This window comes from Epinephelus moara, chromosome 17, assembly GCF_006386435.1.
Source record: "Epinephelus moara isolate mb chromosome 17, YSFRI_EMoa_1.0, whole genome shotgun sequence".
In the NCBI taxonomy this organism is placed as follows: domain Eukaryota; kingdom Metazoa; phylum Chordata; class Actinopteri; order Perciformes; family Serranidae; genus Epinephelus; species Epinephelus moara.
In genome coordinates this window covers 18,181,028-18,206,666 of record NC_065522.1, presented here as the reverse complement: position 1 = coordinate 18,206,666, position 25,639 = coordinate 18,181,028, and the positions used below count along the sequence as shown (strand labels likewise).

Genomic DNA, 25,639 nt, shown 5'->3' with positions numbered 1-25,639 from the left:
GAAATATATTACATATGCCTGCACAAGTCATGTTTTGAGTTGAATAGGCATAGAGGGAAAAAAGGAATGAGATCAAATATTCATTATGCCTGTGGCTCATAATCAGAACACTTTTGATAAATGAATTTGATAAATGTTTAAGATATATTCTTGTGAATCAATCGGGATATTATGTGTGTGTAATGTATTTAAATTTATGATAGACTGAAGAGAAATAAGCTTAAATTTTTACCTTTCTTGTCCAAAATTCAAGCAGAAACGTTTAAGACGTTATTATTATTGTTATTATTATTATTAGTAGTAGTAGTAGTAGAAGTAGCATATTTTACTTCATGTTCATAATAAAACAAATCATGAAAATAAATGACACGCCACGCAAAATGATCGCGATACTATGATGTATCTATTTTTCTTCCCGTGGCAATATCGTACTGATACACAGATGCCAAGTAGCCTATCCATTTTTTGTCTATGAAATATTAATATTGCAAATAAAATGTAACTTTTGGTAGCCCACTAGAATAATGAAATGAATATTCTTTACTTTTCACTAGATATCTTACTCACTGTTGCAATAAAAATAATTGAAGTGAGATAAACAGACTGAAAACTTAATTATTAATATATAATTTACAGTTTAAAAAAGGTATTAAATTGCTAAATATGTTATCGCAATTCTTATCGTATTGCAAAATGTTTAAAGTTGCAATAATATTGTATAATGAGTAGGCCTAAATATACTGATAATATGATATGGTGGAGCCTTTGGTGATTCCCAACCCTAATCTATAGCCTAAATAAAATGTTCACTCACTGAAATCAAAAGTTTTTATCTTCAGTGGACTTCACATTTAATCAGATTTTGACTAAAGCCAAAATTCAGAATAAGAAAACAGATTTAAGACAGATATAGGCCTAAAATCAAATATGAAGGCTTCACTTTATAAATATTAACGTTTGATTAAGTGTTCAAATTATATTCTAAACAATTCCATAATTTACAAACAAGTGTAAATCTTAAAATTTATGTTAAAGTGATTAATTTTACGTTTCACTGAAATGGGTGTGGTGTAGTTCAACTTTATCACTTGCGGTAATCTACCGGCTGCCGTAACGTTAGCTACTGTCGCAAACCCCGACTGTCGTAAATACTGGCCGCCCACTGAAGATGGCGGCGGAGCTGCATCCGCGGAGCGGAAAGCTGATCGGCCTGTCCAACTCGAACCGGACCGCCCGGCGCAACCAGCCAGTCCAGGAGTTCAACCATGGCCTGGTGCTTAGCAAGGAACCGCTGAGGGACCGGGATGTCTTCACCGTCCGCATTGACAAGAAGGTAAACAACAACAGGCCCGCCGCTGATGCGTCTCCTGAGCGGGGATGAGAGCAGCGAGAATGCGGGAGCGGAGCTTTGCAGGACGGGCCGGGGGTCTGTGTCTGTCCGCAGTGAGGGGCTTCCCCTACACTGGACGGCTCACACTGCCTGACAGCGACCACGGTGGTAGCGATTCTTGTTAGGTGCATTACAGAAACTGTCAGTGATTTAGCAGAGACAGGTGGACTAAATAAAAACATTATTTTGTGTTGGTATGTTAAACGGATCATTTGGCTAGCGATAGCCTGCTGGTGTTGCCCTGGTACCGTCAGTTAGCCATGCTAATGAGCCGTTAGCAGTAGCAAGCAGCGTGAGCTCAAGCTAGCCGGGGCTAGCTCTTCTGGAAGGTGCTGTCGGGGCTCTGCTGCATGTTGACAAGGACTTACTGTTGCTTGTTTGACTACAGGAGCTCAATTGAGTTTGTTAACAAGGCTCTGTTTAGTTTTGTTTTGAGGGAGTCGGTGACAGCCGTAGGTGCCTGTCAGCTTCTCTGCCTGTCTGTCCTGTTGGCTAATAATACTGCAGTGCTCATACCAGACCGTTGGGCTATTACAGGGACTCAAAGGCTGTGTGTGAATCTAAATAGGCACAAAGGCGTAGAATTAGTCACTGCTATCTGCTACTAGTGTCATTTATATTATTCAGAGTGACATGTTTCTATCCACACACACATCATGATCTAAACACAAAGCATATGCAGACCTACCAGCACTGATCAAGCAGCCCTAGTGGTGTAATGCATGACATGGAGCTTACCACTAAAAGCTATAACTCATTAATCACTGGTGCTGGGATCTTTAAACATACACTCTTCCAGTCAATGCAGGGGCATGCACTCTCATTTAACTCATTTGTCACTTATTATTCATTGCACTTTTAAGATATTTGACAAAGAATATGAACCAATTGGAGTACACATTTGTCATCCTGCTGTCTTTTGTCCATATGGTCCAGAGAACATGATTAATTTCTCACACCTAATGAGAAAGGTCCCCCTCTTATTCTTCAGGGAAAATGCCACATTTTCCACCATAAATATGTCCTTTACCATCTCCATCCATTATTTTAGAAGCTCTGTTTTATACTAGTTTTTACTGATTGTATTTTTGCAGGCAACCAGTAAAAAAGACACAAGCAGCTCACTATCTTGCTGTCCATAAAGATAACATAACCAAAAATCTATCTTAAAGTCAAACATATATTCTCCTAAAATATGTTCATCTTTTTACATGGCCAACTCCACTGATCAGTATTTATTTTTAGTGAGGTATGGTGAAAGAGCTAAATAAATTCCTCCATTCACCATTTCCTTGAATTTACAGCTTCCATGTCCACTTCAACATAAGTGCTTATCTGTGTCTTGTGCTGCGTTCTCTTGAGACTCTGGCCTCACCATATCACATCGAAGCCGGTGCACAGTGTTTACATTTCGGCTGTTATCAGCACAGGAGAGCTTGTCTGTTGTAATGGCTACTGCCTCTGCAGTCTGCAAGCCTACTGGGTTTATCAACAACATGGCAGCTCTGTAGCTCACGCCAGTGCCAACTGGGCCACACACACCCTCTGAATGACGGTGTGTACGGCCAAGATGAGATAAGTTAGATCTACAACGATGAGACAGAGCTTCATGTGAGCCAGTGAGGCTAACATGTGGTTTAATAGCACTTACTGCACATGAATGATTACCCATCCCTGATGGTCCTCTCAGGCCCGTCATAAACAGCCCCATGCTCTGACATGACATGCAGCGCCTGTCTGAGGATCAATACTTTCCCATCACAGGGCACCCAGATTGGCATGCCTGCCCATCCCGTCTACTGACATCCACTGAGCTACAGTGGATGATGGAAAATGAGTGCAAGAGGATGAACACATGAAGTGATTTATTGGACAGACAGTTTGCCCAGAGTAGGACGCTGTCAGTGGTTTAGGGTTTGTATTTAAAGCTGTGGTCAACAGAGTGATCTAGAGGAATATCACATATTGTACGTTTTAGGGAAGTAAGGCTTTTAAACTGAAGATGATCTATGACCTGTAGTCTATCAGCAGGCTATTAGTCACAAACAGTCTCTAGCTCAAGCCTTTAGGTGTAAGGATTTGCTGATTATTAATCTTGTATCATATGAACCTGGAGATTTTTTTGAGTTTTGTACTGGTGATCGGACAAAACAAGCTATTTGCTATGTCACCTTGTGTTTGCATGGATTTTTGACTATTTTAGAGTCTAAACTGCTTTTTGCAGATGATTGATAGTGAAAATAACTGTTGATTGCATCACTGTAGCCAACATTAGATTTACCATGCAACCTTAATGTCATCTTGTTCTGTTATTAGTTTCATTGTTGCTTAATCTGTCAAATATTCTGTCGATTAATCAATAAGTTGCTTGGTTTTTAAAATGTCGGAAAGTGGTGAAATATGTTGATAAGTGTTTCCCAAAGCCCAAGATGACGTTCTTAAACATTTTGCTTTGTCCACAACCCAAAGATAGTAAGTTTACTGTCGCAGAAGACTAAAGAAATCAAAAATATTCAAACTGAAGAAGCTGGAATCAGAAAATTTGGACTTTTTTCCCTCAGAAAATAACTCAAACCGATTAATCAATTATCAAATTAGTTGGAAATTAATTGAATAGTTGACAACTGATCAATTATTTGATCATTTTTTGCAGCTTTACTGTTGAAATAGCATTATTAGGATCTTTAATACAGTATATTCTAGGAATATAAGGCTTAGACTAATACAATTATGAGGTTATCAAAAGAATTAAAGAAGGGCTGGGCAGCATATTGATACAAAATCGATATTATGAGTTGAGACTAGATAGTGTCTTAGCTTTTGGACAGTGTTATATCACAAGTGTTGTCTTTTCCTGGCCTTAAAGGTTGTGTTACAGTAAAGTGATGTCATTTTCTGAACGTACCACACTCTTCCATTCTAGTTTTATTATTTCCGTTTAGCTACTTAGTCATTGTGTCCGCATTACTGAGGATTATTTATCAGAAATCTTGTGCAAATATGTTGTAAAAGCACCAATTTTCAACCCTAAAATATCACCACAATAGGTATTCGGTCAAAAATGTTGTGATGATTGATTTTCTCCATGTCACACAGCCATAAATGAAAGTATCAGCACATTAAGTGTTTTGTAATAAAAAAAATCCGTATTAAAAATATATACTTTCTCTGTCAAAACCATATTAATATTTTATACAGCAGTAAAACCTGGCTGTTAAAATTTTAATAATTCCCTCTACAGAGTTCAGCTGTTACATTTTGTCTCTCTGTGTTTATATGGTCTGTTGGATGAGAAGCCTTCTCTGCTCTGAAGTCCTTTCAGTGCTTCCCAGGCTCTGCTTTTGATGCAATTAATTTTTCATTCTCTTCAAAAAGCTGTCCAGTGGTCATACTCCCCATGTATCCTGTAGTTATTGGTCTTTGAACAGAGAGAGAGAGCGAGAGAGAGAGAGAGAGAGAGAGAGACTGAGAGGCGGACACCCACAGGCTGCCGTTACATAAGTGAATGAGCAAGAGAAGGAGATGTCTGTCTCCTCCACACAGCGACCCGGTCAGGCTGAGTTACTACTAAATCTGTTAACCCAGATACCCGGGCTTTCGTAGCACACTGCCTTACATAGCACCTGCCACAGAGCTGAGGAGGACACAACGAGAGCAGACGAAGGAGAGGAGGCAATGTAAAAGGCAGTGTTGTAAAAACAATGATGTTTTTCTCGGAGGAAATCTTTTTTTGTTTTCTTGGCACGGACGTGAGCTGCAGAAAAACACCTCAGGGGCTGGTCAGGCTTCAATGTTATACTCAAGGTCACGTCATCAGGGTGGATTTCTGCCAACTTTAACTGGAGTCCCGTGGAGTATCGGGGGGGGAAAGAAAAGGAGAGTAGCTGGAGATTAATCTTTCCGATGACTTATGACGGAATTCTTTCTCTCGAGGAGCAAACTGCATGGCTTTTTGCTGGGCGTGTTTATCCGGAGGGGCGGCGAGAGGAGTGCAGCGAGCCAGGCGATCACTCCTCAGCAGGATGACGTGGGTTCGTGCCCTTTTGTCGGCGAGCATCTGCTGGGCTGAAGTGTCTCTGAGCAGGACTCTGAATCCCCACCAGCTGCACTGACTCTGCTCTGCAGTATCGCTGACTCTGCATCCTGTCGTCCACATCATGGAGGCAAAACACATGAAACTCAGAAATGACCCCAGGAGATCAATAAAGTATCACGTTATTGCGAGCTGATGTTGAGCTTCGTATTTCTGGGAAGACATGGATATCTTCAGCTGCGTGTCATGTGATTGGATTCCAGTGTAATGCGAAGGCGAGAGGAGTTTTGCAGTGAAACATTTGTTTGGTGTTTTCATGTCTTGAATCCTCCGTGGAAGGCGAGATCATGGAGGTGAAGCTTGCTTGCTCAGACAGTGTTTGCTTTTTATCTGTGTTTTTATGAAAGCGCTGGTAGTCAAACCTCTTGTCATTGTTTTAGTGGACAGAAGATAACATGATAAAGGAGATGGGAGCTGGGACTGTCATATGGCAACTCTTTATTTATTCTTTTAATTGGAACAAAAAAGAAAATGGCTTGACCTTTCGGGTCTTTGTCAGGCAAATGTCCAACATGACAAAGGATCATGTGTACACGCAAACACTGATTACAGTCATCTGATTTCATGGTCAACTGAATAAACAAAGAAGTGCAACACTTACAGTATGAGGGGCCAGCACTGCGTGCTCTATTTATAGCTCTTTAATCTGGTCTCCTGCACCTGATCTAAATATAGTACAGCATGTGCACTCTACTACCTTTAAGTATGAAAATGTATGAACATCTAATTTTGGAAGTTGGATGCAGGTGCACTGAGAGATGAGTTAATGAATTAGTTTGACCCTGGATTCACGTTTTAAGCACCTGGTACTAGACATGCAACCATTGCCACTGCATGCTGCCGTCACGTAGCTCAGTTTTCATCAAGCGTTTGTTTCTGTTGTATCACCGTGTGTTCGCACTGTCCTGCTTTATTTTCAAAGCAGCGCTCCCTGAGCGATGCTCTTCACTGACAGAAGGACTAAAAATAACAAGATGGATCATACAACAAGGCGCTCTTTGTTTTCCATAGATATCTACCTGCAGTTTTTAGCACAGCGCTTCAGTCTTTCAACATCACAGCTCAGATGCTGCCACTCTGGGTGTTTTTGTGATCAGAGTAACAGCTGCTGACAAGGGTTTTGTTACAACTTATTGTAGCTGCTACTGTCACCAAAATTCATATCTCTATAGGACTCATTCTAGGATATATCAGTAAAAAATGTCATGTTTTGGTAACTTGTGAAGGTCATGACATGGCATTATTTGAGCCATATTACATTCCTTTCCTCTGTATCCCCCCCAGGTGAACTCTTGGAGCGGTTCCATTGAGATTGGCGTGACGGCACTGGACCCCGCCGCGCTGGACTTCCCCAGCAGCGCCACAGGCCTTAAGGGCGGCTCCTGGATCGTTTCGGGCTGCTCAGTGCTACGTGACGGCCGCTCCGTCCTGGAAGAGTACGGCCGCGACCTCGACCAGCTATCTGAGGGGGACCGGGTGGGCATTCAGCGCAGCTCACGCGGTGAGCTCCACCTCTGGGTAAACGGGCAGGACTGCGGTGCGGCAGCGAGCGGCTTGCCGCCCAAGCTCTGGGCAGTGGTGGACCTGTACGGCAAGTGCACTCAAGTGACGGTGGTGAGCTGTGAGCCGCCGCCGCCCTCTGCGGAGAAAGAGACAATAGAGCGGGACGAGGAAGTGGATGAGGAGGAGGAGGAGGAGGAGGAGGAGGAAGAGGTGGTGGTGCGTGGGGGTCGGGAGGATGCGGGGATCACGGCACTGATGAATGTGGCAGCAATGAATGGAATGATGAATGGAGATGAAGGTAGGGCGCCTTTTTATCACTGTAGTTCATTTTTCATATTCTGGGTTTCATTGTGTTCACCTATTGTATGTTCCTCTCTCCTCCCTGTCAGTGCCTGAGCTTAGCTGCAGTCACAGCAGACCAGACAAGTTCCCAAACAACCTGGAGCCGGACACGGGTAAGAATATCCTCCTCAGATCAGTTGATGGACGTCGTGCAACATGACCTGTATTGACAACCTCCTCTTCCTCTCTGTCTCCTCAGTTCTAACGGAGCACCAGCTCTTTGACGTGTTCAACAACGCAATAGTATCTTTTTATCGCTCTGAGGATGAGGGCGGAGGGGAGGATGGCAGCGGTGGAGGAGGAGCAGGAGGCGGCGGCAACAGTGGAGGAGGAAATTCAGGATCTGACTCCTCTTCCAGAAATGACAGGGGGAGCAGCAGTGGGGGAGGTGCTGTCAACAGTGACAGTGGAACAGGGACATCAGGAGGAAGTAGTGGAGGAAGTGGAGGAAGTGGTGGCTCTGCAGGAGAAGGTGGGAATACTAACAACAGCCCTGCTGGTAACGGAGGGGTCGGGCTGGCGGCTGTGACGGGTGCGATGACCACCAACGACGCGCTGCTGTTCCATGAAAAATGTGGCACACTGATCAAACTGAGCAACAACAACAAGACGGCGGAGCGCAGGAGACCACTGGACGAGTTCAATAACGGCGTGGTGATGACCAACCGGCCGCTCCGACACAACGAGATGTTTGAGGTGTTTACAATCATACAACTCAGTGCTGCCATGTTTGTGCTTACATGAATGAGACCAGATATCGTTTTAGTTTTTAGATATTATAAACGTTGTTCCCTGGTTTTAAAGGCTGAATTACAGTAAAGTGATGTAATGTCCTAAACTTACCAGACTGTTGTAGCTGTTCTATTATTTGCCTTTAACCACTCAGGACCTGTGTTCACCAAAGCATTTTTCCCAGCTGAAAACACCAGACGCTCCTCTTCAGATGCCCAGCTGGGAGCGTGTGAGAGCACTTTGGAGGCACTATGTGTTCTGTTTTTCAGCTGAAATGCTTTGATTGCATCTGGTTGCTATGATATGGGAAATCTGTGAAAGTAAAAATGTCGAGGCAAGGTAGAGTACTTGCTTTGGATGAGGGGAAGGCAGAAGCATGCAGGGAGAAAGGATGGACTTGCCGGTCTGTGTGGGTTCATTACAGAAAACATATATTACACCGATCAGCCACAACATTAAAACCACTGGCGGGTGAAGTGAATAACATTGATCATCTTGGGACAGTGCAATGTTCTGTTGGGAAACCTTGAGTCATGGCATTCATGTGGATGCTATGTGACACGCTCCACCCACCCAAACACCATTGCAGACCAAGTGAACCCCCTTATGGCAACGGCACTGCAATGGCATCAGATCTGGATCCAAGGAATTCGGAGGCCAGATCGACGCCTTGAGCTCTTTGTCTTGTTCCTCGGACCATGGAGATTTCTCCTCCATTAATGTTGTTGTTCAGCACATGTACCTGTAAGATGTGACGGTGACTGTCTTTGTGTACTTGTCCCACCCCTCTTAATGTCATAGGATGGCTGGGTATTGAGATACTTGGTCAAAAACATTGTAAAATTAGATTTTCTCCATATCACATAGCCATACTTAAATGTCAAAATTGTATTACTTTTCATCCACTGACAAACTGAAGCACCACTAGAAGACAATTACAAGAGTATGAGTATGAAAATGAGTCTTTGAGAGTGTCTAGTAATGTCAAAATGATGACCAAGCAAAGAGAAATAATCAAAATGTTCATAGAAATTTTACTATAATTCAAGACAGTGCTTCAGTGCTTTCCCCTCAGGACAGTCAGAAATATCAGGATATTATTTTATTGATAAAGGTGTTTCTAGTCTGTGCTGAAGATACAGAGTCACTTACAGTGAACAGGGTATTTTGTCATTGCAGTCGCATAAACTTCAGATGTTCACCTCATGCTTGGAGGTCTGGTGCCATTCATCACTCTGAGCTCGAGGCAGAACAGAGATCTCTTCATTTTAGCTCATGAATAATGTGAAGAAAATTGTCAGCACCAGAAAAGTTTAAATGTATTCCTGTTACATTTTCAGATCCGCATTGATAAGCTGGTGGACAAGTGGTCGGGCTCAATAGAGATCGGCGTGACAACACACAATCCCAACAACCTGGACTATCCTGCAACTATGACCAATCTGCGCTCAGGTGACACACACACACCAAGACGCACAGACACTATGTCAAAGACAGCAGCTGTTGCTCCCTGTGAAGTTACTGACATCGTTCTGTCTGTAGGTACAATCATGATGAGTGGCTGCGGGATACTGACCAACGGGAAAGGAACCCGTCGGGAATACTGTGAATTTAGCCTCGATGAACTTCAGGTTGGTGATGGCACATGCACACGCACATTTCATTCTGCCACCTATCATGCGAGTGTGTCTGTTAACTCCCCTGATCCATGTTTAGGAGGGAGATCACATAGGGCTGATGCGCAAAGCCAGTGGAGCGCTCCACTTCTACATCAATGGCATCGACCAAGGTGAGGCGCATCGAGACGCTTCGTGAGGGGAAAGCAAACCCACTGCTGGGGAGTGGGTGGTCGTGATGATATGATGGTGATGGTTATAAATGAGTGATAGAGAAACACCCAACCAGTCAGCTCTGAACAGAAAGATGGGGCTAAAATATAGATTTGTTTTGTAGATTTTTGTTTTCCTGTGATTCTATGATGCTTTACATAATAAGTTGGACAATATATACTGAGACTGTTGTCTGTGGAGCAAGTGTGATTACCTCTCTGTTGTCTTTCCCAGGTGTTGCAGCAGCTCAGACCCCCGGCGTGGTCTACGGTGTGGTCGACCTCTACGGCATGGCTGTCAAAGTCACCATAGTCCACAACCACAACCACAGTGACCGCCTCAGACGCAACAACGCCATCATGAGGGCTTTATCGCCCGACGTGGGCCGGCCCAGGCCAGCTCTGTCTCTCACTCCAGACGCAGAGGGGCCCGACCGACTGCTCTTTCACCCCAACTGTGGCCAGAAGGCCGCCATCATTAGTGATGGCAGGACGGCGCTGCGGCCACAGTGAGTGCGAAAAGACTAAAATAACAATAGGTGTAGTTAACAATAGTTAGTTAGAGCAAAATTAAATAACAGCAGCTGAAGGTAAACAAAGCAGCTTCCCCATGTTTTCTGAACTCTGGGAACAGTTAGCCGACTTGTTCCCGATGACAGACGAAGCCTGTAGGCTTCATAAGGAAGAAGTAGGTCAGAAATGTATTTAGGTCCAAAGCCATTAAATGATTGATACACAACCAGCAACGTAAAGCGTGTTCTCTAACACACTGCTGCAGTTTATTTTTGCTTGTGGCATGTTAGGTTGTAGCATCCAATATGTTTTGTGTAGGCTGGTGTCATTGATTTATTTTCTGCTATAAAAACACATCAACAGCAAAGGCCAGTTTCTGAATTTGTGGTCCAGCTGAACACAGATGGAATCCCCTCAACCTTGTAACAGTAAGGCAAGGCAAGTTTATTTAAATGTACATTTCAGCAGCAGGGCAAGTCACAGTGTGTTACATACAAAGTGCAAAAGAAACACTGTTGTGGCTTCCAAATAAGTTCAAAAACAGCCACCCACAGACGCCATAATGGGAGATATGATGAACCCACTGGATGTATTGAGAGTTGCAGGATGAGGCTATGAAATGTTTGTCTTGACTGTCGCATTTAAAACAAATGAAAACAAAAATCCCCAAACAGACATTCCCCCAAATAAACAGGCCTGTACACAAACAAAGTTCACTTTAACAGGGTATTAAACAACTCCATCAAACAATTAAACAAGATTAACCAAATAGGCAGCGGTCAAAGACTTTAACCTCATTTTAGCACACCTGCCTTTAATTAAAGGTTCCTGAGATGCCTGGTCAGGTGGCGCATCAGTGACTCAAAAATAATAGGAAACCAGGACTTGCTAGAAATGGCTCTAACAAACACATTAAAAAGATATTTAAATGTAATTAAAAATAGTACAGAATGAACATAAAACAGAGCAAAAAGGCAAGTTGATATAAAAGGACATTTAAATACAGTGATTAGATTTTCCTAAAAAAAGTGTATGTATAGATTCATATGGGGGTAATCCCTCTCAATCATTAATTACGACCCAATAGAAGTGTGTGGTGGTGCATTTATCTGCAGAGACTCTGCCCTCTGCCTGGATTTTCTTAGTTTCTTCTTATTTTCTATGTGTGGGACATTTATGGACACGCTCAGGTGAGGTCAGGGCTTTATAAAAAGGCAGTGACCAGGTGCCAGACCATGAGCAACAGGCATTCAAGAGACACAGTGCCTAAAAAAAAAATACCATAGCAAGGTGAAATGCCAAATGAGGGTAAATTTGGGGTTGGCTTTCACTTTTGCATACTGTACCTTTGACAGTAGAGTTTTTCCTGGATATATGGCATCTTCTGTGTCAAATATTTGTTAAATCAGGTACATCATGACTCAGCAAGAGTTTCACCAAGCTGAGTGTAAAAGTCTGCTTTAGTTGTCTCACTAAAATTTCTATTAGTGGAAAGTCTTAAATAAACTTGATTGTACTCAAAAAGTTCAAAGGGTTTTGGAAATATTTTATAAAATCTCCAGGTTTAGAGCTGATACTGCTTTTAGTATTTTTCCCATATGAAAAATACCAAAGTATGCAATGGGCGATATGCAGAAATCCTCTACAAGCAGTCTTCTTCTTCTTTCACAGTGCGACTGACGACTTCAACCACGGCGTGGTCTTGAGCAGCCGGCCGCTGCGCTCCAATGAGGTGTTCCAGGTTCGCATCGACAAGATGGTGGACAAGTGGGCGGGTTCCATCGAAATCGGTGTCACAACGCACAACCCTGCTTACCTGCAGCTGCCCTCCACCATGACCAACCTGCGCTCAGGTAAAGTACATGTGGGGTACATGTGGAATTGCTGCTACATTTCTCTGCAAGTGTGAATCTCATTACAACATTAACCAAATGTTTTGCTGTGTGTGTTTTCCAGGGACGTGGATGATGACGGGGAATGGCGTAATGCACAACGGAACAACAATACTGGATGAGTACGGACACAACCTGGACCGGCTCAAGGTGAGTGATGTTTGTTCTTTATTCCTCACCTGACTGTCACTTTCTGCCTTTTCATCCATCCCCCTCTCTTCTCCTCTCACATCCTTCCTGACATTTCCCTTTGTATGTTTTTATTAACCCTTTCTTCCCTCCTGCAGGCAGGTGACACAGTTGGTGTCGTGAGGAAAGAAGACGGCAGCCTCCACTTCTTTGTGAACGGTGTGGCTCAGGGCCCGGCAGCCTGGAACGTCCCTCCCAGTGTCTACGCTGTGGTCGACCTGTACGGCCAGGCTGCTCAGGCCACCATCATGGACGACATGGGTGAGTGACTGAGGAGCAGCTGAGATGCTAAAATTACTGAGATCCCTCTTTAGAAGTTGTGAGCTTATATCTTTTCCTCTGTTTTATTTTCTTAGTGGACCTCCCTCCTCTCCCAGAGGACAGCTCAGAGGGCCCCACAGCCATGTCCCCTGGGAGCCCCTGCTCAGTAGGAGGAGCCAGCACGATCAACGACCTGCGTTTTCACCACCTGCACGGCACTAACGCTGTCATCACCAACGGGGGGCGCACCGCCCTGCGTCAGAACTGCCGCAGCGAGTTCAACGACGCTATTGTCATTTCCAACAGGTGATGAAACACATGACAGATAACTTTTAGCACATCATATCTTTCCCAGTTTCCCAGTTCTTTCTCCCATGCCTTAACAGCAAAGTAGTGCTGACAAAAATATCGATTCATCATAATTGATATTGATTCTGAATATTTTAAATGGTTTCAACAGTACTACCGTCATTCTGCTATTCTCTTCTGCTGACCCAGAAAAATAGTCGCTATCATTCTCTCGCCTTCTTCTATTTATCTTTTAATATATATTTCAATTTTTTTCCCCTCAATGTCAGTTTCTCCCTGTGGTATTGAAAATGGTATCAAATATTGATATTTTTCCTCCTTGTAGGTGCCTTCGAGATGGAGAGCTGTTTGAAATCATTATTCAGAAGATGGTGGACCGCTGGTCGGGTTCAATAGAAGCAGGTGAGGTGTTTCTAATGTGTCCACTCTGCTTTTCTATCCTTCTTTTTAGTCAGCTGACAAAAATGACAATAAAAGCTACTGTGTGTTGCTTCACATTTATCTCTATGACAGCATTGGAATAATTCCCTATAAATGTGTTTAATATGTAATCACTACAGATTTCTTCTTACCTTCTCTGTGTCCAGGAGTGACAGCCATCAGGCCGGATGAGCTCGAGTTTCCTAACACTATGACTGATATCGACTATGACACTTGGATGCTCAGGTAGAACACTATGAGAACATGAAGACTCAAAATCAGTTTTTTCCAGCAATATCTTTATTCATCCCAAATGTTTTCAAAGAGCGTTTGTTTACTTAATAATATTAATGATCTTTTCCAGAGGTCATAGTCTTTGGTCTGCCCGTCTTGAAGAGATTTAGAGAACTCATTTTGCAGTTAGTAATAAAAGATCTAAGGCAGCGGCGTCGTCCTTGGGTGCATGATGTTTATCATGGTGTAAATCTAGGATGAAAAAATTAGATCATATATTAGTGAATGCCTAATTGATTCCACAGAGCTTGTTTCATCTCCGTCCAGAACTCTTTCATCACATTCTTAAATCACAATGGAAAAAGGTCTCTTCTCCTGTCCACACCTAATACACAGGTGCAGGATACTTGTTTAGCTTGTCTGGTGTCACGTATGACCTCATCAGCCAATTTTATTGCAAAAATTTGAACCCAGTTTTGACAGTTTGTGTGTCTGCTTTGGCACATGCTGCTCCCCAGTCCTCCGAAGGGACTGTATTACCATAAATTTGTTTATTTTGCTGTTTATTAGGCTCTTAAACACACACTTTGCTGTTATTTCTGAGTTCTTCGTTATTATCAAATACACAACAATCACAGAGAAACAGTTACTGGTAACAAAAATCTGGGATCTCAGGCTCCCTCTGACAATGCTAATTAAATATGTATTTAAAAAAGGAAAGGAAGGAACACCGATAATCACACAAGGAAAAAAAGAGAGAGAATCTAAGACATAGAATAGTGCAAGTTAAATATAGGGATAAAATATGACATAAATAAATTTGCAAATGATTAAATTGAATGTAAACTGGAATATGTACTTCATCCATGTGCTAAATGTTAGTGCCTGTATTTGGTTTAATCATGTTCCCAAAGTTTTTTTTTCCTTGAACCCCTTAGATGAAGTAAAATCTAATAAAATTTGTCTTCCTTCTTTTCCCACAGTGGAACAGCCATCATGCAGGATGGCAACACGATGCGCAACAACTACGGCTGCGACCTGGACTCCCTGACCACGGGCTCACGGATCGGCATGATGCGCTCAGCCAGCGGCGACCTCCATTATTACATCAACGGCGTGGATCAAGGAGTGGCCTGCACTGGTCTGCCCCCAGGTAAAGATTAGTCAGAGGAAGCCAGAAATGTGAAACCAGCACTCTGCTGCAGCCAGATAGGAATGAAATACTGCTGTGTCGAGTTGGGAGTGTAGGTCATCACCCACGTCTCTCTGTGTCTCTCAGAGGTGTACGCTGTCATCGACCTGTATGGTCAGTGTGTTCAGGTGTCCATCACCAGCTCCTCAGGCCCGCTGGACAACAGCCTCTGTACCAGTAACATCACTGAGAAGAGCTTCCCCATCCACTCACCAGGTAGACATCAGGCTCCCTGCTCAGGTCTGCAAAGCCTTAAAACCCCAAAATATTCAGTATAATATGATATAAAACAGAGAAAAGCAGGAAATCTCCATATTTACAAGGCTGAAAACGGCATTTATCAGCTATCAGTATAGTAGGCGATTATTTTTCTGTTGATTAGTCGACTAATCTTTTCAGCTCTAGTATGAAACTTTAGTAGAAGATATATCAGTTGTCCTCAAAGCCTCATCTCCATATTTCTTCCTCTCTGTGTGTGTGCAGTAGCAGGTGTAGCCCATCGGCTCCACAGTAAACACGGTAAGAATGTGGTGCTGCTCGGCGACGGCTGCCAGGGCGTCAGAGTCGGAGGTTACGCTCACGGCATCGTGTTCAGTGCGAAGGAGCTCAAAACAGACGAGCTGTTTGAGGTAAACGAAGGCTTGAGCCTAGAACGTTCTGCCTTGTCATGCTTTTAAGTAATTTGCATGCTTATCTGCGTATGCTATAAATGTTTGTCATCCTTTTCTAGCTGCTGCTGTTTTATTCTCTTTCCTGATCTCTCTCTCTCTCTCTCTCTCCACTGCAGGTGAGGATTGATGAGGTGGATGAGCAGTGGTGCGGTTCGCTGCATATCGGTCTGACCACTCTGGCACCCCCGGAGCTGCCGTCCTGCCCGCTGTCAGGTCTCTCCCCCTCCCTCCCTCAGCTTCGCACCAAGGTCACCTGGCTGCTCTGCGGCTCTGAGGTCCGTCGCAACGGCGTGCTGCAGCGCCAGAACTACGGCTGCTCACTGGACCGGCTGACGGTAAGCTGCAGCTCCCTGCACTGTGAGCACAGTTAGATTAGAGGTCACATCAAAGACCTTTAAACCCTCAGGGATCTCTTCGTCTGTCTCAAATCCATTGACTGAGATAAAGATGTTATCAGAGCTTTGAGATTTTCACAGTGTGACATCAGTATTACATCTTATAACTGAAATTGAATCTTATGTTACTCATCGACCACAATAACCATTTCTTATCTCTTTTTTTATTCTGTTAGCATTTAAGATTATTGCCAAAGCACGTACTAAAATGTGCTTTTTAAAAACTGCTATGCAGATAAGGAGAAGCACTAACAGCCACACCAGCATCACTCACAGTTCAGGCTGAGCAATGCTTTAGTATTTAACATGTCACAGGGAGAAATGTGGTCATTCAGCAACACAAAAAGCATCATTTAATGTTGACTCAAGGTAACACAGGCTATAAATTATGTTGCGATTTATTTTAAAATCAGTCTTCAAGTTCACTCATTTGAATCTTGATTATTTTCTGTTAGAGCTGCAACGATAAATTGGTTACAGTAGTTGTCAATGATTAAATTAGTCAGCAACTAATTTGATAATCAATTGGTTTAAGTCATTTAAAAATTCAAAGTTCTCTGATTCTGATTTCTAAAGCCCAATATCACAAATCCCAGTTGACCTCAGAGGGCTTTACAACATACGACACCCTCTGTCCTTGGATCCTCAGAGCGAATAAGGAACCCACGCCACACTCAGTGCTTGTTACACTCACCTTGTCAGAAGATATTGTGCTCTTCTTTAAATTAAAAAAAATCTCTAAACTGTTTTTAATTCTTCACTGAACATGATTGTTCCTCAGGTTGGGAACCGTGTTGGTGTGAAGAGGTGCAGCGATGACACCATGCACATCTTCATCGATGGTGAAGACATGGGACCTGCAGCCACTGCAGTAGCCAAGGTACACACACACACACTCACACACATTTTCAGTACACAGCTACTCGGCCCCACGCTGTCATTCAGCCCCTCTCTCTGTCTCCTCACAGAATGTGTATGCAGTTTTGGACCTGTATGGGCGGATAACGGCGGTGTCCATCGTGAGCTCTTCGTTGATGGAAGACATGGAAAGCGTCAAGGCGCCCTCGCTCTCCTCTGACAGCTGCAGCGAAGGAGAAGAAGACAGCACCCCTGTCAGAGAGGTAGGAGCACCAGTCTGTCTGTTAACAAAACATGTTGCTCACTGCATCGTTGAATTTCCTGAGCGAAATTCTTCATGTCGCCTCCAGGTTGAGACTGAGCCGTGTGTACTGGTGCCCACTGTTATGGCGTTCCTGGAAAACCACGGCAAAAACATCCAGCTGTCCAACCAGAACCTGACAGCAGCCAGAGTATCCAGCTACAACCAGGGCCTGCTGGTCACCGCCCAGCCGCTAGCTCGCCAGCAGCTGTTCCAGGTAACGTACCTGTGTGGCTATGTTTCAGCTTCTTTGTCTTACTTTTAATAACTGAGTTTGTAATTTCAGTATTTACATAGTGTAGAGTAGTGTTGCACGGTATACTGGTACCAACGGTAGACCGCGGTACTAAAACTCCACGGTACATATGATACCATAATGTTGGAGTACCGTAGTACTACAGTACCTCACGGTACCACTACTGTGGGATAAGTTCAAAGTCCAATGGCAAGAGGGTGAGTGTCCATGAGCCGTCCAATAACTGCGCGCGCTGGCCAATAACGGCACGCTGGCCACCTGGCACTCAATATGCTGCTGCACTGGTTTGTTTTCCAGTGACATTTCAGGTATTAGCTGAGCTATTGAGGATCTTTGACCAGTGAAAGTCATTATTTATTTCTTACTTGTAGGCAGTGATTTGTTTTCCACAGTGCTCTACGGTGCGAGCATTTTACTCGCATTTGCGACTAAAAATATTTTTGCGCGAGCAAAAGAAATCATTCAGGAGCACGCTGTGCGAGTACAGATTTCAACCAGCAGCAGAAACGAAAGGCGAATCCTGCTGGTTGTGGGTTGAACAGGGGTCACAGACAGGAATACGGCAGAGCACTATGGCCACCTCAAGATAACGGCTTACCGGCAACCGAGAAGCCTGGCTCCAGGTCCAATAATTTCCTCTTTGTTGGTGTCATGACTGCCCAGTAGTACCTGAACAACCGAGCCGTGGCGGCACACCGGTATGTGGCGTGTCAGAGGAGAAACGAGCCGTTCACATTTCTCTCTTTGTGGCAGGTAACGGTCCACAAACCTCACCGCACTTTAGGGACTGTTCTTTACTTATCAGAGGAGGAGGGTGGCTGGTTGATTTTTATTTCATTTAGGGATGCACCGAAATGAAAATTTGTGGCCGAAGCCGAATATTATTAAACGCTTGGCCGAATACCGAGTACCGAATACTGAATATCGTTGTTTAGTTGTTCATTAGTTTTTGCAGATGAACCCCCTCCAGATTAGTGTTGTCACGGTACCAAAATTAGGACCCACTGTACGATACCAATGAAAATATCATGGTTCTGAGTAGTATCACGATACCACAGCGAAAATAAGGCAGATGTGCCTTTTGTCATTTATAAAAAGATAAATCACTTTTCTATAATACATCAATGATATTTCAATGGAATAAATTACTTACTGACTTATTCATACTTCAAAAACAGCATCAATGAGTGATGAACATAGGGGGGATCAAAATAAAATAAATAAATAAAATAAAAATCAACCAGCCACCCTCCTCCCTTGACAGTCCCTTCATAAGTAAAGAACAGTCCCTAAAGTGCGGTGAGGTTTGTGGGCCGTGAACGACACATGACGTACGGTCTGTGTTCGGCTGACTCAGCTGTTCAGGTACTTCTGGGCAGTCATGACGCCAAGAAGAGGATATTATTGGAGCCGACTTCTCCGTCGCCCGGTAAGCCGATGGCCGCCGTAATTGTCAGGAATGCATTACTGTCTGTGTCTGTGACCCCCGTTCAACCCACAATCGGTGGGATTCGCCTTTCGTTTCTGCTGGTGGTTGAAATCTGTAGGCTGCTTGCACAGCGTGCTGAATGATTTAAGCCTATTTTGCTCGCTCAAAACTATTGACAGGCGGATCGCCACACTGCCGACATTTTACTCAGCCCGTCACATTTGATTGCGTTATCAAAACACGCCGCTATTATTCGGCCTTGCTTTTAACTTATTCCACCGAATACCGAATGTGTGTGTTTTTGCAATATTCGGCCGAATATATTCGGTTACCGAATATTCGGTGCATCCCTAATTTCATTTATTTATTTTATTTTGATCCCCCCTATGTTAATCACTTATTGATGCTATTTTTGAAGTATGAATAAGTCAATAAGTAATTTATTCCAAAACTCAGGAAACTCCAAGGCACTCTCTTTGGAAAAATTAAAAAGCCTTTATTGTTATGGCTTGGTCATCTTAAACCTTTAAAAACTCTGACGCGTTTCGGCATACAAGCCTTCGTCAGGGAGTCAAACAGTAGTAATTTATTCCTTTGAAATATCATTGATGTATAATAGAAAAGTGATTTATCTTTTTATATTTGACAAAAGGCACATCTGCCTAATTTTTGCTTTGGTGTCGTGATACTACTCAGAACCATGATACTTTCACTGGTATCGTACTGTGGGTCCCAATTTTGGTACCGTGACAACACTAGTGTAGAGTACTTACTAGTAGAATATATATAGAATGCGATGGCAAGGTGTTTAGGCGGTGATTGTTCCAGTGTGTCAACAGCCTCTCTTTCCTCACCAGTTTCAAATCGACCGTCTGAACCCATCATGGACGTCATCGCTGTCATTAGGGGTGATAGGTCACTCCCCCGACCGGCTCAACTTCCCCTCCACAGCATGTTGTCTGAAACGCTCTGCCTGGCTGCTGCAGAGAGACTCCGTCTTCCACAACTCCCTGAAGGTACACCCACACTCTTAAACACACAGAATCTGTCTGTCATGTTGCACTGCTCTATTGATTTTTGTCCCACATGACAAACGGAGTGTGTTCTCTGACATCAGCCTCATCGATTGTTTGATTGATTCTCTTGTCATTTTTCTCTCACTCGCTAATGTCTCTCCTTTTCTTCCATTTTTCCTTCTCTCAACAGATATGTGAGAATTATGGTCCTAATTTGGACACCTGTCCAGAGGGGACGGTGTTGGGTCTGCTGGTGGACGCCAACAGCTGTCTCCACCTCTATGTCAACGGCATGGACCAGGGTGTGGCTGCGCAGGACATTCCTTCGCCCTGCTACCCCTTCATCGACCTCTACGGCCAATGTGAACAGGTCGGCGCTACAGACACATAAACACACTGAAACAGTCATGTCAGTTTGGTGTTTGACGCTTTTTCTTGACAATTTACATAAATGATTGATCAGTTATGGAAGCCTGTTTGTGCCTTTCTCAAAATTATTTGCAGATACTAACTCCATATTGGCGGAAATGAGCTTCCATAAACAATTATCTAAAGAAAAATAGTTGTTGGCAATTGATGTTCTGATGACTGACTAATCAGTAGTATTTCAGGAGTACATTACTACGATCTAAATCCCAAGGTGATATCCTAATGAATGTTGTGTCGTCATGGCAGGTTACTATAGTAACAAATAACGTGCCAGCTGTGGGCGGAGAGAGTGGTGAGACCCGTTGTCAGGGCGACATGGAGAAGGCAGACATGGTTGACGGTAAGAAGTTTGTGTTTTACTGTCAGATTATCTTTTCATTTATTCAGGGGTCCTGCACAGTTTGGAAAAATATGGATTTTTTTATTTTATTTTAACTTTTGTAATTTCCAGGTTTGGATAAGTGTAGAAAAAATACTTGTATTTCTAGAGTATTGCCCATTGTCTCTTTTTTTATAATATTAAATCCACAGTTTCTAAAAATACTATAGAATACAGAGTCAGAATGTAACATACATGGTAACAGCTGGATTTTCAAACCATTTATTAACATAATAAACATCAAGCTATTTGTCAAATATGGTCTAAAAAGTCTACAGGAAAGTCAGGAAAAGTGTGGAATTTTCAAAAGGAAAATGTTTCTGTTCAGCTTTTTAAGTCTTGTATTTTATCTGTTTTGTTTTTATATACAGGAATCAAAGAGAGTGTGTGCTGGACGCCCCCTCCAGAGGTCAACCCCAACAAGACCTGCGAGTACCAGGCACTCTGCTCACGCTTTAAGGACCTGCTCACATTACCAGGTGAGTTTTATCCCAAGCCTTTCTGCCATGATCTCTGCCTCAGATCTAAAGTAATGTAACAACCCAATCTTTTTCCTCTCTACCACCACCCGTAAGATGGCTATTTTAATGAAGACGCAAAATACAACCTGTGCTACTGTGAGTCCTGCCACAAGCTTCGGGGTGACGAGGCTTATTACAAGAGAGGAGAGCCGCCTCGGGACTACGCCTTGCCCTTCGGATGGTGCCGCTTCGCCCTCAGGTGGGAGGACAATCTCATGGGTTACATACATGATAGAGCACTGAGATAACAGGGTGAAAGTTTGTAAATGGCTGTGTTCCTGTTTAATTTTCCTTGCCAGTATGTAACGCTATTCTGCTTAGTAGTTCTACTACTACTACTACTACTACTACAAACAACATGAAATTAAATGGACATAAAGTAAAAAATCACATGATGTCTGTCGGTCTGTTATTGACATCAGCAGAGCCCTGTCAATGCTGAATGTGTGTCTATATAAGTGCATGTATCTTCTTTGTTTAGGATCAAGCCCCACTGTGAGGTTTCTAATGCACTGAAGAAGTGGCACATCGCATACCACGGCACCAGTGTAGGAGCCCTGCGACGCACGCTGGACCACAGCCAGCTGCTGCCTGGTATGAAAATTGTTGGTTCCTTTTTATAAAGACGCAAACTCTGTGACTTTGAGAAGAGGTTTCAACAACTGACTGAAAGAAATGTCCCTGAAACTAAAACCTTGACTAAATGTTGTGACTTTTCAACGATATTTTTATGACTTAATATATTATTACCTTTTCATGACATTTTATTGCCATGCTACATATGACATTTTTATGACCTACTATACCAGCACATTTTTATCACATTCTTATACCTTACTAAACTATGACTTTTTTCCTTCACATTATAGCATGTAATTTTAAAGGTAATTTAAAAAGTCATAGTAGAGTATGCAAAAAATTAATGAAAAAAAGGTTATCATATAGTACGTCATCAAAGTCGTAGAATAATATGTCAAATATGTACTCAAAATGTCACACTGTAAGGATGTGATTTAAAAAGTCATTGTATAGTATGTCAAAAAAGTCACAGTATAGAGTATAGTATAGTATAGAGTGCCATAAAAATGTGAAAAAAGTATGTCATGAAAAAAAAGTCATAGTATAGCATGTCGTCAAAAACTATGAAAAAAATATTATAGTATAGTATGTTGTCCAAAATCATGAAAAAAACATCATAGTATAGTATGTCATCCAAAATCATGAAAAAAAATCATAGTATAGTATGTCATTCAAAAGCCTGAAAAAAAGTCATAGTATAGTATGTCGTCCAAAATCATGAAAAAAACATCATAGTATAGTATGTCATTCAAAAGCCTGAAAAAAAGTCATAGTATACTATGTCGTCAAAAATCGTGAAAAAAAGTCAGTATAGTATGTCGTGAAAAACGATGAAAAAAAGTCATACTATAGTATGTCGTCCAGAATCATGAAAAAAAAAATCATAGTATAGTATGTCGTCCAAAATCATGAAAAAAACATCATAGTATAGTATGTTGTCCAAAATCATGAAAAAAAATCATAGTATAGTATGTCGTCCAAAATCATGAAAAAAACATCATAGTATAGTATGTCATTCAAAAGCCTGAAAAAAAGTCATAGTTTAGTATGCCGTCCAAAATCATTAAAAAAGGTAATAGTATATAGTATGTCATCCAAAATCATGAAAAAACATCATAGTATAGTATGTTATCCAAAAAAAAGTCTGATCACTGACATGTTATTGCAGTGTTGCATACGTTCTTAATCACACCTTTTCCAAAATGCTGTACTAATTACTCATTAAGGCCAATAGTGGGTTTTTTCATAGCTTTTTACAGAAATAATGGCTGCTTCAGGTGGAAACTCTGTCCTGCCATTTAAGAACAGACACACACGAAGTGATTCAAAAATGATGTGTCGTCAAAAACGATGAAAAACAAAGTCATACTATAGTATGTTGTCCAAAATCATGAAAAAAAGTCATAGTATAGCATGTCGTCCAAAATAATGAAAAAAAGTCATAGTATAGAATGTGATCAAAAATCATGAAAAAAAGTCATAGTATAGTATGTTGTCCAAAATAATGAAAAAAAGTCATAGTATAGTATGTCGTCCAAAATCAGGAAAAAAAAGTCATAGTATAGTATGTCGTCCAAAACATGAAAAATAGTCATAGTTCTGTATGTCGTCAAAAATCTTGACAAAAGTCATAGTATAGTATGTCGTCCAAAACATGAAAAAAAGTCATGATACAGTATGTCGTCAAAAACGATGAAAAAATGTCATAGTAAAATATGTCGTCCAAATACAAAGCATGCATTCAATGTGAAGTTCAGGGATTGTATAAAATGTTTCTGAGGGCCGTCACTGGCCAGCGGGCCAAACTTGACCTTCATGATAAATGTAATTTTGTTGTTGCAGGAACATCATCCATCTTCTCGGTGTCTCCGGTGAAGGCGGAGGGGCCTAATGGCTACACTGAGCCAGAGGAGAACAGTGCCCCAGGCAGGGAGGTTCCCAGAGTGCGCCTCTCCCCCACTATGCGCTACTCCGGCATGGAGATCTTTGCCCCTAAAGTGCAGTAAGTCCTCCTGCTTCAGAACATCACTGATACATGTGATTTGTTTGCACCTACCCGTTTACAGTGGAGAGCGAACAGGAAACAACGGGACAAAGAGCACTTACTGATAGTTTCCTCTCTCCTCATGCAGATTTCGGGACCCGCGTTCTCACCGCAGTCACCATGCTCAGGTGGGATTCCAGGTGTGTGTGCGTCCAGGCTCCTACAAGGTGGGACCCCAGACACTTGGCCACAGCGAGTCCCTGGACCCTCGCTTCAGCAACTCAGAGATTGAGTGGATTACAAAAGAGCAGGGCGGCACGCTCCTCTACGGACTGCTCATCCGGGTCGAGTGAATGTTGCGACAAGGGAGGCATTCGGGTGGAAGTGGGGAGGGTCCGTGCGGCGCTCCTCGTACTTTTAATAAACTGACAACCAAATCCAACCCCTGCCTTGAGCGAGAGACTCCTCTGGAATCCAGCTGTTCCTACTGTGGATTGTTGACAATTCAGCATTATTGATTTGTTTTGTTTATTTTGTCAGATTTTGGTTGTTTGCTCTTGGACTCTTTTAATGGCCGGGGGCTACGGCGGTTTCAAAGAAGAACAGACACTGCCTGCACTTTATGTTTTGGACACTCGTGGGCGATTTTTAAACTAACTTCTCATCGACACGACACGTTTGTTCATTCGCTACAGTTAGTTCTTTTTGCCACGTTTTTTGTTCTCATCCTTCCCAGTATATTTTCTTCCACATTCACAAACAGCTGTTTTTTTTCCTTTAAATTTTGGCACTTATTTTAACACTCATCACCTCTGCTCTAATCAGTGTTTTTGATTTGGGAGGAGCTGTCCCCTGCCAACCTGCACGTTAAAGGACTGTCACCTAAAAAGACTGAAACGTGGGTCAAAAAGAAAAAAAAAAGAGTGACAATGTTTTCATAAAAAAACAGAAAGACACTTGAATCTGAGAATGAACCTGAGAGTGTCTTGTGATTGTGACTTCTTTAGGGGGGGGGGATTTTAAAACTGGAGGAAGAAAAAAAATGTTTACACATGTACAACTGTATGTCGCTGTCCTCGTCATGTCTCCACGTTAGCAGTTCGGCTACTTTATCAGTCCTGTTTGCGTTTCTGTTGTGGCCCGGCATCACGTCTGACTCGTCTTGTCAAGTGGAAAACATTCACAGGCTTTAAACTGTGGAGAAAACTGGAAGGTTTGACATAAAAACAGACTTTTGGAGATTATGAATTGCAAATGATGTTCCAGCCTGACAGCTTATATGTTCATATTGAGAGGATTATGGTGAAATTAAAAAATATACATTTACTTCTAGACTTGGCAGGCTTGATACAGGAAAAGGGGAAAAAGTCAAAGTTCGATACTTTGTTGTAGAGCAACGTAAGAAGACTGATGCCACTCTCATGTTCTAATGGGAACTATGAAGCTCCTGCTAGCAGTCTGCTAACTTAGTTTAGCATATGGACTTGAAACAAGGAGACACAGCTAGCATAGCTCTGTCCTAAAGGTAGCAAAGTCCACCTGTTAGCACCTCCAAAGCTCACACGTCTTTTGTTTGTTTTATCGATAAAAAAACCAAAGTGTAAGAACACCACTTTGCCATTTTATAAAGTGTTACGTACCACAGTCTTTTTTGGCAAGGATCAGTTGCCAGGCAACCAGCGGAGACTCAGTTGGTTGTCTTGCAACCAAGAAATTGTTTGGCACAAAACCCCTTGTAAAAGATGAATTGTCCTTGTGTCACTTTGGTTTTTTACAGATAAAACAAATTACAGGAAACAACAACATGCTAGTGAGCTGCTACCTTTGACCCCAAACCTCACTGTCTCCTGGCTGTAGCTTCACCTCAATACACAAACAAATGAGTGCTATCAGTTTTCTCAAAAAGCAAGCTCTTGGCAAGAA

The 25,639-nt window shown here is 42.5% G+C and overlaps 1 protein-coding gene across 6 annotated transcripts; it reads left to right on the top strand.

Moving 5' to 3' along the window:
- Positions 1 to 1,150: 1,150 nt before the first annotated feature.
- neurl4 (neuralized E3 ubiquitin protein ligase 4) lies at positions 1,151 to 25,639 on the top strand. 6 transcript variants are annotated; one of them, XM_050066577.1, is made up of 29 exons: positions 1,151 to 1,333; positions 6,768 to 7,284; positions 7,376 to 7,441; positions 7,528 to 8,024; positions 9,401 to 9,512; positions 9,603 to 9,691; positions 9,777 to 9,849; positions 10,124 to 10,397; positions 12,073 to 12,254; positions 12,358 to 12,443; positions 12,581 to 12,743; positions 12,839 to 13,049; positions 13,378 to 13,454; positions 13,640 to 13,718; positions 14,690 to 14,859; positions 14,986 to 15,114; positions 15,382 to 15,527; positions 15,686 to 15,904; positions 16,746 to 16,844; positions 16,933 to 17,085; positions 17,173 to 17,340; positions 19,666 to 19,824; positions 20,015 to 20,194; positions 20,500 to 20,593; positions 21,004 to 21,111; positions 21,208 to 21,352; positions 21,635 to 21,747; positions 23,575 to 23,734; positions 23,865 to 25,639. In XM_050066577.1, the coding sequence occupies exons 1-29, from the start codon at positions 1,169 to 1,171 to the stop codon at positions 24,067 to 24,069; spliced, it is 4,839 nt and encodes a 1,612-aa protein (XP_049922534.1). In that variant the 5' UTR covers positions 1,151 to 1,168; the 3' UTR covers positions 24,070 to 25,639. The 6 variants fall into 6 exon arrangements, with proteins under 6 accessions (XP_049922534.1, XP_049922532.1, XP_049922533.1 ...); XM_050066575.1 differs by having other exon boundaries at positions 14,986 to 15,138; XM_050066576.1 differs by having other exon boundaries at positions 13,613 to 13,718; positions 15,385 to 15,527.